The sequence below is a fragment of the Tetrao urogallus genome (genome assembly GCF_951394365.1).
Source record: "Tetrao urogallus genome assembly, chromosome: 1".
NCBI classification, from domain to species: domain Eukaryota; kingdom Metazoa; phylum Chordata; class Aves; order Galliformes; family Phasianidae; genus Tetrao; species Tetrao urogallus.
Genome location: NC_136813.1, coordinates 173,103,185 through 173,115,534, shown reverse-complemented (window position 1 = coordinate 173,115,534; position 12,350 = coordinate 173,103,185). Strand labels below are relative to the sequence as shown.

Genomic DNA, 12,350 nt, shown 5'->3' with positions numbered 1-12,350 from the left:
TATGTGGATATCTGCAGTATCTAAGGATATTTAAAACAGCAGTAAGTTTATGGCAACTGGATACAATCCTATTTTATTGTCTTAACCATGAACTGTGATATTTTAGAGCAAGCATAAAGAAGCATCTTTTCAGATTTTGAATGTGTGTAAGAGAATCATCTTTTTCTTTCTTCAGTCACAACATTGTTCTTAATTTGAAAATATCTGCTGTATGGAGATTGAGCATATAATGGTTTCATTTATCACCAAGTTTACATAGCCTGATATAGTGTATCTACCAGTCTCACTTTCTCACTTTCACAAATTAGCTCTTATTAGTTCTGCTTAATTGCTTATAATTCTCTCTACTTTTTATTTTCAAGTATTAAATATTTTAATAGTCCATGTTTGCTTCTTCCATTCATTCCATTTCAACCTTCTATTTCATTTGTCTCAATGAGGTACTTATCAGTGACAAATTCCTTTGTAATTTTACAGATAAATTCTTGTTCTCTGGGAATTCTAAGTACTGAAAATTGAAATGGTTACCTCTTTCTACTTAAGTGAGAACAGTTTAAATTATGTACATCTCGGCAGCACTTTTTAGCAGCTAATTAAAATGAAATGCTAATTAAAAAAGTTCCTCCAATGTTTAGTGCTTGAAAGTAATTATATAAATTAATGGAATAAGAGTTGATCCTATAAATTTGAAGAGTCTTCCAGTAATGCCAACTTCTAACAGATGGTGCATTCTGAAGTTTTTGACACACAACAGTTAACTCTGTTAGAGGGTATAATAAACTTACTTCTATTCACCTAACCATAGCCTTGAATCCCTGCTGACTGCAGTGGGTTTCATAAAAGATAAAGCAGCCTATATGGAGTAGTTCAAAGGATGAAGATTTAGCTTAAGCAATTTTCATTTCATTTTGGAAAATGAAATGAATATCAAACTACTGAAATCTGGTAAAATACCATAGCAAGCTTTGTAATGGAATCAGCTCCATTGGTGTTGGAATATTCTGTAGGAGGTATTTCTGAGGCTTATCACTGTTCTACACTTCTGTCACTGAAGTAGCAGTTCCTCATGATACCTAACTTTAATGAATGTTTTTAGTTTTTTTTTTGTTTTTTTTTTAGTATGTATGTAAGGGAAATCCAAAGTTTTTTATTTGATTTAACAGGTTTTTTTCTTCTTTCTTAAAATAAAATGAAGTCTTTAAAAGCTTACTATTATTCTTATTTTAGGTTCCACTGCAAATTAATCATTTTAATATGTAGTCAGCTACTACTGCACATGAATTTGTTTTATTGTCATTCCACTAACTGAGATATACAGAGAGCAACTTCACTGGAGTTGACCTGTTTGATAATCCTACAAGGAACTAAGATCACAACTTGCATTAGAAGAGAGGAGTTTTTAGGTCCACATGAAAAGAAACCTGATAAAGCAGGCGCAGCAGGCAGTTGCTGACCAGCATCTTAAGAATATTAAGGTACATGTTTAAGGGTTTCATCAGAAGAAGTTGGATTTTCAAGTTCAGTGTACATACAGCTTGTCATAAAGCAGTTGTTTATCAAAAGCAGTCTTCCTTAACATCAGTGTAAGGCAATAAAAATTCAAAGGGATCCAATTCATACTTGATTCCTAATTAATAAGCTCATGCACTTTTTTTTCTTTTCTGTTGAACATTTTTGGATAGTCTAAGCTATGTTTTGAAAGACTCTTAAGCTACCAATATCACAGACACATTACTTTGGTAATGCTTAGCTTAAGTACTAGTTGAACATCCGTCATTGTTTAATGCTGCTGCCTGTGGAACAGAAAGGAGGAAGAATTTCCCTCAGTATCACATTATCACTTAATATCTACAATAAGTAAGTGTGTCTTCAATCCTAATAAATTGTAACCTATTCTTTTATGCTGTGGGTATGGATTATTTTGAATTGAATAATAATAGAGCTATTTGACAGTGCATCCAAATACAGATTTTAAAGAAAAATATTTGATTTGTTTGATTATGGAGTGATTTTAAATCAATGTCTATTTATTAGTTATTCAGTCCATCCAGAACTGGGGGGGGGGGACTTGATATGCAGTGTATAAAAGAAAGTGAAGCTTTTAGGTGACCTCCTCATATATACCTACATGAGTATTAAAATTATATTGAGTAGTAAACAAGCGCCTTCTTTGCAACATGAGAAACTCGGAGTTGTTCATACAACCCAGTGCTGCTTTGTCTGTTTTTTCTCTGTCTGTCTCTTAAACCACAGCACTGCACATAGAAAAAGCTCTGCTTTTAGAACGCTGTAATCAGTTCAGAACTACTCACTGCCTCCCAACAGTGAGGCATCCACGGTTTGATCTCAATAAATGTTAAGGAAGCATTGACAATTATCAGTGGGTGTCATTTTTTTTCTGCATAGTGGAATTCAGTGACACACTTTTGCATAAGTACTTCCATGTTAGATGCTATTTGTCAGATCGCCCCTCTGCTGCCATCTATTGCACGGCAACATGTAACAGGATACTGTGGGAAGATTCAGCCTCTACTGCCATACCACCACCATCTGCCTCTGTCTTATGCCAACGTAATAAATATGAGGCATTACTTTCGGAACAGCCTTTGTAATTTCTATAAAGTGAAATGAGCAATTTAAACCTATGCTAACCATGGGACTCAACCTCTCAACTTTCCTTCTTAGTCTGAGTATGTTAAATAAGTTCATTTTCCTCTTTTGTTGTACCTTGTCAAATAAAAAGGAATAGGATTTCAAAAAAGTCTGAAAACCATTTGAACAATGCTTCACTGTACCTTGTTATAAAATTTTAAATTTTTCTTCCACATATCAGTATACAGTTAAACATTTATAATAATTGTAATAATAATCTAAAAGTAGCTTGGAATCACTCAGCGAAGATAATCATCAGAAATGAATATCATAATAAGTTAGTAGCAAAGCTTATAAAAAATAAAATATATTATAAAATAAATTATTAAAAATAATTAAGGAAAGATGAAGCTTCACCCATATTTTTCAATAGTTAGCCAAACTTGTCATGTCTTCTTGAAATTTTGCCATATACTTATGTTTTAGTCAATCACGGGTTAAAATGATACATCACAACATAACTGCATAGAATAAAATGTATAAAACTAATACTAAAATGCAATTCCCTATAATGGCAATAATACTGTACAAGCATGCATACCAGTATACAATCGCATATTATAGAGGATATTAAGAATGCTTAATTCTTCTTGTCAGGTTGTCATAAAAGGAGGTGCTTGTACAACTTAGTGAGGTTCCTTAAAGTGCCTGAATCTGGATGTGTCTCCACTGACATGATAAGTTACAGTCAGGCTCAGTATTTCTCCATACAGGTTTATTATATCATCTAGTTTCTATACAGTGTTAGGCAGTTTTTCCATAAATATATTCACTTTAATTTTAGTAAACCATATATTTAATGGGTTTTCCAAACAAAGTATATTTTCTTAGGTAAAACATTTCCTTTTTGTTTTTTGACTAGCCTGATTCAGATTCATCTAAATCATCCATCAGGTCATAATATTCTTCAGAGAAGATTAACATTCTTTTAAGAACACTGATTAATTGTTGATGATTTGTTTAGAGCATCGAGAACTATAGTTTCATTCTCTACTTACACTTTCAAAGCTTTTGCTAAAATCTTGCTAAACATCCTGATCCTATTATTTCAACCTGTCCAAGTCTCTCTGCATTGCATCCCATCCCTTGGTTGTGTCAGCTGCACCACACAGCTTGTTGTCAACTGCAAACTTGCTAAGGGTTCACTTGATCCCACTGTTAACGTCACTGATAAAGATCATAAAGAGCATCGATCCCAGTACTGATTCTTGAAGGACACCATTTGTCTCTCATCTCCATCCAGACATTGAGACATTGATCGCTACTCTTTGGGTACAATCTCCTTGTCTAATCAACAGTCCACCCATCAAATCCATATCTTCCCAATTTAGAAAGGAGGAAGTTCTGGAGGACTGAGCCAAAGATCTCTCTTAAATCCAGATAGATTACATCAATAGCTCTTCCCTTGTTCATTGGTGCAGCTACACCATAATAGAAGGCCACAAGTTTGGTCAGGAAGGACCTGTGCTTGGTGAAGCCTTGCTGGTTGTTTCGGATCACCTTCTTCTCTTTTATGTGCCTTAGCGCAGTTTCCAGGATGATCTGCTCCAGCACAGAGGTGAGGCTGACAGGTCAGTAGTTCCCTGGGTAAAAATGGATGTGATGTTGCCTTTTTTCTAGTCACAAGGGATTTCATCTGACTGCCATGAATTTACAAATGTTGTCAAGAATGTTTTGGCACCTATATTGATCAATTCTCTCAGGACTTTGGGATGCATCTCATCAAGACCCATAGACTTACAGATATTTAGGCTACTCAGTTGGTCACAAACTTAATCTTCTCCTACATCAGGAGAGATGTTCCTCCCCCACTTCCCAGCTTCTGACGTATATGCTTGAAGGGTGTGTGAAGAGCAGTTGCAACTTCTGCTGTAAGACAGATTGTGTTGGATTCAGTTAAGTGACAGATGAATTGAGCAGAATTTTTGCCACCATCAGCTGAGGAGGGCAGTGTGAAATGCTCTAATTGAAAACATGACTATATCAAAGAAGAAGATGGTTATCGTTTTTATTGTGTTATGTAGTCTTTGTACGTGATATTTCTAAAAAAAGAAAAAAGCAGTAGATTTTAAGCTCACTTTTTGCTGAGCGTAAAAATGACTGAAGTCCCGATTGATCTTTGGAACAAATGACACTTTGCACCTATTGGTAAAAGATACTTGCACTTTCCATGAGCTGCTTAAATGCTGCTGAGTAGAAAGATGAATCCTATTGCTACTTGAAAGCAATAGTCTGAAGGTTACCTCAGTAGCTACTCAGTAAAACTGCTGAGTTTGTGTTTACTTTATGAAAGAATTTTATTGGATCAACCATTTGTTTGTGCAGTGAGGAGTTTCTCTGCTTATGACTGTAGACTGCAGTTCGTTCTGTCAAAGGAATTGAAGGCAAAACATGAAGAGATTTCCAAAATTTTGTATTGAGTCTCTTGTATTTTAATGGGGTCTTAAGTATTTATCACACATAATCTGTTGATACTCCTCTTTCATAGTTACTCATATCTAATTTTTGCTGCCAAAGTTTTGCTGGCAGAACTGTGAAATTGGCATAGTGATTAATGTGCCAGTTGTCACTCAGAAAGCTCTGTTTATTTCACTGGTTATCAGTTTTGTATAAAAACTGTTATACAAAGCAGGAGAACATAGCAGTTTAGGGATGACAGCGATAAAGGAAGTATTTATGCTGAAATTCTGGGGTATGTAGATTGCTACCCCCACTTCCACTGGCTAACTTCTATGTAATATTTACGCAGACTTTCAAGCTTTTTTTTTTTGCCATTCTCTGGAAGACACTCATGCAGTGGACTTAGTACTTCTAAGTACTGCATTAACAAGGTTATACTGTAGGATTTTACCATGAACAAGATACTTTCTTTTTGTCTTTGAATAAGGATTCACATGGAGAAATGTAAAAACACTGTTTTGTGTTTTTGTTTATTTGTTCTTTGACTCTGTAAACATGTTTTTCATTTTCCGGTTACTGTAAAATAACTTTAAGATACTTGCATTTTTGTCAGTGGACCCCAATTACAAATTTATTTCCTCTGTATGTATGAACCTGAGAAGCTGGTGAATATAACATTCTTTGTGCAGTTTTCAAAAAGCCTCTGTAGAAGTGCAGATCCTTGACGGCGATGTCACCTTGTAGAAATTCATCAAAACATGTTCTAATTTGGCTGGCCTAGTTTCCAAGGTAGACACGTATTTTTCAATCTTTGAACATTTTGTTGATCGAAGTAAGAACAGAGTGCCGATTTATAACTTTTGACAGCTCCAGCAATGGACCTTTCTGTCTGACAGTGTCATGTATGGAAGAGAGAGCAACAAACACAGCTGCTAACCTCAGTTTATTTTGATAAAACGCTTTTACACAGGTGGTCACTGCTACAAGCTGATTACATTAATTGAGACCAGATTTAGTCACTTGTTCCTCAAGGTCTTTTATAAGCATTGGCACTTACATTGAACATATTCATTTGTTTTCATACTTAATAGAGAAGTTCTTTAAGGAGTTAATTCCAAGATTGCTATTTGAGTCTACTGCATTATATTCAAATCCAAAAATGAAATTGTACCCTTCTGCATGTCAAAAGTAACTCTTCCACTACTGATGTTTGGATTTTTTTTCAGTGTTGTTTTAGTTAACTTACGTATAAGGGAGATTTTATTATAATATCACACATTTTCTTTGTGAGATTTTTTTGGATTTAGTACAATAGTAGCATTGCATTAAGAAGAACCTACTCATTGTCATCAACTGCCTCTAATTAGTACTTTTCTTCCAGAGTACGTATTTTTCTTGAAAATTACTGTAAAGGTATTTATCCTAATTGCTTTTTAATTTTTTTTCAGGGAGTGCTGGAACACCTGTTATCTTCAATGAAAATGGAGATGCTCCTGGACGTTATGATATTTTTCAGTATCAGATCACCAACAAGAGTACAGAATACAAAATAATTGGTCATTGGACCAATCAACTTCATCTAAATGTAAGTGGTAGTTTAACTATGATGCAGACATTACAGAAATGCAACCATTCGTATATTACATTATTACACTTCAGAAATGTTGAGGATTTCTATTAGTTGCCAGAGAAAAGTTATTTCATTCTCTTTTTTGAGAAGACTGCAAACAATAACATAAAAAAATGAAAATGAGGTTTTTAATTTTTTTTTTTTTTAAGTTGTGTTACATATTCTCCTGCTGCTTTAAATTATATTTTAGAATCATTATGTATCTGATATTCCTTGGTTTGACTATGAAGTCAGGCAGAGAAGTAGTAATTCATAGTTCAAAAGAAAGTGTCAGACAAAATATTTCACACATATATATTGCTTGGGTCTTTCAAATATGGACAGAATGCAAAGGGATAGAAATGTATTTTGTAAAAGGGACATTTTGACTATATGACCTCTTCTGATTTGGTTGAAACACTGGGATGCTGAACTACTGAAATAAATATATTTCTTGTATATAAAGGGAGAATTTGGAGTTTTTAGATATAGTTAGGCATTATTACATAATAACAGAGGAAATAAACTACCTTTCCTTGGGAAGTGTTTCTAATTTATGTTTTACTGTATTCTGCAAGTTTTCTGGTAACTAAGCTCTTCACGTGCATTGAGCATATTTGTTTCAAAATTCACCATTCCAATAATGTTCAGAGAATAGCTTATCAAAGAGTATTTCAATGACAGCGAAGTATTAAGCCATAGCTGTAACTTGAGAAGTTTTGGGGATCAGGAATGTTGCAGTCCTGAGAGCAGGGAAGTTAAGCCAACCCATCTTATGCAGGGTTTACCTTAGCTCTTCAAATTTGAAATATCAGTTGTTGTTTTGCTAAAGGATGGTGTGAACTGATGACTGGATTCCCAAGAGGAGTTGATTCAGTGATTTCAATCAAATCACAAAGAGCAAGTTTCTAACAGTTCATATAGGATGTTCCTGATAAAATGTAAGAAAGGCAGTATTGTAAATATGTACAAATGATTCTCATGTTGAGACTACTTTGCAAATAATTGTCCCACTGCTATCAGTAGTAATACATGTGGTAGCTCCTCATTCGCAGGCCCAGCTGTTAAACCACTTTATCATTATGTTATTTTATATCTGTAACTAGTTGGTAAGGTCTCATTAATTTAATTATTTGGCCCAAATAGAAGAAACAAGCAAACAAAAAAAAACAGCCCTACAACAGAAATTATGTGTAGCAGGTTGTGTAGCAGTGTTAACTCCTTCCAGTAATCTGATATATGTCTGTTGAAAGGCCTGAAAGGAAAAAAAAAGAGTCCTAAATACACTTAAAGATTAATACTAAACAGTAATTTCTGGAAAGTATTAGAATTAGATCCATATTATAACTGCTATAGCATACGTTTATGATCTTAATTGCTATTTTTCAGTTTTCTGAGTAGTAACAGTATTTATAAAAAAGCTAAAAAACCGATATGTACATTTTGCACATATTAGCACTAACAGAGCAGTAATATATTAAGAGCTATCTTAGAATTTGCTTCAATTTTAATTCCATTCCAGTTTGCACTTTTCTATCCCCACCGAGGCTACTCAATTTTTCATTAATTTGTAGATCTTCCATCCCATTATTTCTGCCTGATGTATGTGTACTGCAGCGAGTTCTCTGACATGCCAATGTATTGGCTTCTATTCAGACTGCTGAGAATACAGCATGCTAAAGCACACTGACCAAAAAAGGTACCAGGAAAGGATTTAACGACACCTTTTTGTAGCTTTCACTGATAACGGATGTATTAGAATGTACCTGTGGCTCTTTCTTTTAACTGTTGTGAGATCACTCACTGGACATCATAATGTGTCCAAATTCACAGATGAGCTACCTAGATTGTGAGTGGTAGAGATGTCAAATTGTTGGTGCAGTGTCCTGCTGCTGGTGTTTCAGCTCATAGCTTCTCTCACTCCATGCTCACCTAGCCCTGAATGCTCCTGTGGGCTGCCCAAGAAGCTGGATTCAATTAGATCTTTCTATCCCTATCTTTCACCTATTTCTGGACTTACTCATCTTGGAGGACCTCAAAAGGAAAGATTGAGCTTTATAGTTTTTGATTTGTCAAGGCTTAAGATGCTGAATTTCTAGTTATCGTTATAGACAATTGAACACACCCTGTTGATGTGTAAAAGTGCTGGTACAGTAACAGTGAACAAGGAAGTCATAAAATGGGGGGATGCAGTTTGTTTCCCTCTGTTTCTGTATGCACTAAACTTGTTTAGCATGTCAGTGATTCTTATGCTACATGGTGATCTGCTGTGACAGTCCTACTGTCACATCTCACTAGATGAAGTGTATTGAAACCAAGTAATCCTTGTGGGTGATTGTCAATACTCCGAATAATCATACTTGCAAATTAGAGCCTTTGATTGCCAATGGATCTGAGAGAACGCAGAGAATATTTTCAGTGGTTTCACATAAAACTTTTACATTTATTGAAGACAAGTACTTTTTACCTTTTTGTTCTATACAGGGGATGTTTCTTAAATATAATACTTTACCCACTCTATCCTTCTTTCTCTTGCAGAGCTTCATCTTGATAAAGACGCTGTGTTAGCTAGATATCCTCTATAGGTACTTCTAATTCTGTTGTTACAGATGTTTCTACTTCAAATTGTGTGGTAACATGCAATACGCCACTTACGATTTTGTTGGTCTATAAAGCTTATAGCTTTTTTTCATTTATTTATTTTCTGTGACAGAAAATTAAATCATGGAAATGCTGAGTTTGCAGTACAGTAAGCCTTTTGAACAATTAATTAAAAAAAGATTAGAAGGTGTCTTTGTACCTGACTAGTTGAGTCAAAAGTTTCCTTTTTCCCTTTCTATGTATTTTTAGTTCCTTTCTCATAGGGAACGTAGTGATATTTTCACTGCTGAGTCTTGACTGCAGGTCACTGTTGTGTCATCACCTGATAGCAAGCCCTGTCTGTTCTGAACACAACTTTCAGGATTCCTCTTTTATTCTCTGGCTCCTCAGAGTTTTCACTGCCTCTTCAGGACCTTGTGGTCAAGCTTTGGACTTGTTCCTTCCTGCTGGCTTCCACTTTGGGCAGAAAGTGCCAACCCTAGATAGCTAAAGACTTGTCTTGCTCTCTGAGGGGTTCTTTGTCAGCAGACCTCACTACTGATGTAAAAGCTTCTAGCTGGGATACTGGTCTCTCCCTGTAGGCCCCAGTAACATTAATGCTCTCCTTTTGGCAGACTGACCTTTCAGGTTTCCTCTGAAGCAGCTATAGGTTCTGGATATAGAAACTTCATGATTACTGCTACTAGTGCACTTGTAATCCTTACAAAACACAGATGTATGATAATGTTGTGATGTGCAGTATAAAAGTTAAATTTGCAAAGAGTTAAAATCTTCAAAATTTAAACTTTCACATGTTTTTTGAGTCTGAATAAAGTATCTTAATCTCTGACAGATTTAAGGCAATTCCGAGGGCAGATATCTGGAAGCCTCAAACTACAGCATCAAAGAATCTTAGTTGACTTTTATATGATTATCATTTTACAAGATTCTAGCAATGTAAATTTGTATTCCTTTTAAAGTCATTTTCCTCTCTAAAGTTGCTTGAATTTAAATATTCCTAATGTACTGTAAATAATCAGACCTGAGAAGTTTAGCTTTGTTTAATCACTGTGATAGAAAAAAATCTTTGCTTTAGATTATAGGTTAAACTGATAGACTTTATGGTTGTTTGCTTTCTTCATTTTCTTTCCTTTATCAGTAGAAAAAGATAACATATTTTCAGGCAGCTTTGATAGTTTTCACTCCAAAATACTCTTCTTTTTATAATGAATTAAAAAAAAAAAAAAAAAGTAAAACAGTTTTTGTGTTGTTTTTTTTTTTAAAACAAAAGTTATGTTTTATTCATATTGCAACAATATTTTGCATACCAGATCACATGTAAATGCTTTCTACAAATGTGTGGGTTTACAAATTTGGGCTCTCAACCATGTAATCTCAGTAGGAGGAAAGTTAAAAACAAGCTTGCTTTTTCTAGCATTTACGATTTGAAATCAACTTGCTTGCATGACTAATAATGAATGTCCTCTTAGAAACTCTGTTCTGTATTTCTCATATTGTAATAAAGGCTAGAAAGATGTGTAACTGATGGCTTTTTATTTTAGTGGCAAAAATGGAAATAGTTCCAGTCCTGAAGTTTCAATAACAATTTTCTCAGTTACCTTTATGACTTAGCAACCTATTCAGTTGTTTTTGGTTCATTTTTGAGAGGCTTTTTTCCTCTTTAAAAATGTTGTAGACTTCATTTCAAGCTATACATTGTTTCTGTCTACCAAAATCTGTATTGAAAGAACCTAATCTGAAAAACTATGTAGATACAAATGTATATTTCTCTAAATTGATCATCTTTTAGTGATGTGGCAGGCACAGTTATTGATGCTTTCACAATCAGACATTTAGCTAAAGCAGTTAAGAAGCATGAGTAGACTTAGTTCTTAAGGAAAAATATGAATATCAAAGCACTGTAACTTTCAAGTAAAAATGTAGTTAAATTTAAAGATGGAATTCGCTTTTTTTTTTTTTTTTCTCAAAAGCACGGGAATTCAGATGAAGAGAAAATGAAATTTTACAATATCTGACTTTTAACTTCCTCTTAGAAATAATAGGATGCATAAGCTCTCTGATTTATAGAGTGAATGCACTGATGAGATGTATGACTCAGGGGCAGCAATTTTTTCTGTGATGGTCTTGATTTATAACTAAGAAATCCGTAAATTAAAATTACACTGATGTGATGAACTATCAGAGACAGCCATAATCACTATCAGCCTTAAGCACAGTGTTTGGTGAACTAGTAAAATTTGGGAACTCCGCATCAAGAATGAGCTTCCCTTCAGGCAGCCATATCACAGGAAGATTTAAATCAGTGTTTGATTTCTCTTCTTTGCTAGGAGTCTTGTAAATTATGTATCTAATCCTGGAGGAAACTATCAACACTGACATTAGTCAATTCTTTTTAGAAGTAACAGATTCAAAATGCATTAGTTCCCTTTCTTCTGACATGATAACAGAAAATGATTCAAGAAGCTTGTGGTATTTTCTCTAACTGCAGCAAACAAGTTTCAAGCTTTGCTGTAGGCCACAGTATTTCATTAAAGAAGGCAAAGTTCCTGTGGTAACTATTATATAATCGATATATTTTTTTTTCAAACTGATGAACATAACCTCTGTGTCTAACAAAAAACACTGCCATGAAATAAACAACAGGAACACTTAGTGTTATATATGATTTTAACTGTAAAAAAAATATGACAAAAAATATTGCCTGCAGGGTATTCTTCTGCCCACAAGGCAATAAAGTTCGAACTTACACTCTCTCCGTGTTATCTGCCTGAAAATTGTTGATGCTGGGTTAAAAATAAGTCACAGAGACAAGTAAAAGTGTTTGGGTTCTTCTATTTTTCTCAAAATTATATTGCCATCTTCCTTTATTCCATAAAGGGCTAGAAGTCATGTAGAAAGACTACCATGGTTTTTCAAAGAGTACTTACGACATGTTTTACAGAGCTAGTCTTGGTCTTAGCACTGGTCAGTAAGTATGCCTCAGGATTCATTCTTCTTTACTGTCCAAATCTGAGTTCAATATAGAAACAGTACTCACTAAGAAAAAATGCTGGACTCAAGAGATCAGTCAGCATTATGTTGCAGGAAA

At 34.5% G+C, this 12,350-nt stretch overlaps 1 protein-coding gene across 1 annotated transcript in view; it reads left to right on the top strand.

Moving 5' to 3' along the window:
* GRM8 (glutamate metabotropic receptor 8) overlaps positions 1-12,350 on the top strand; it is a gene marked incomplete at both ends in the record, with an annotated part of 321,520 nt that overhangs the window by 257,336 nt on the left and 51,834 nt on the right. Inside the window, one exon of the mRNA XM_079548285.1 lies at positions 6,501-6,637. Coding sequence (XP_079404411.1) covers positions 6,501-6,637 — 137 coding nt within the window. The remainder of the gene's footprint in view (positions 1-6,500; positions 6,638-12,350) is intronic.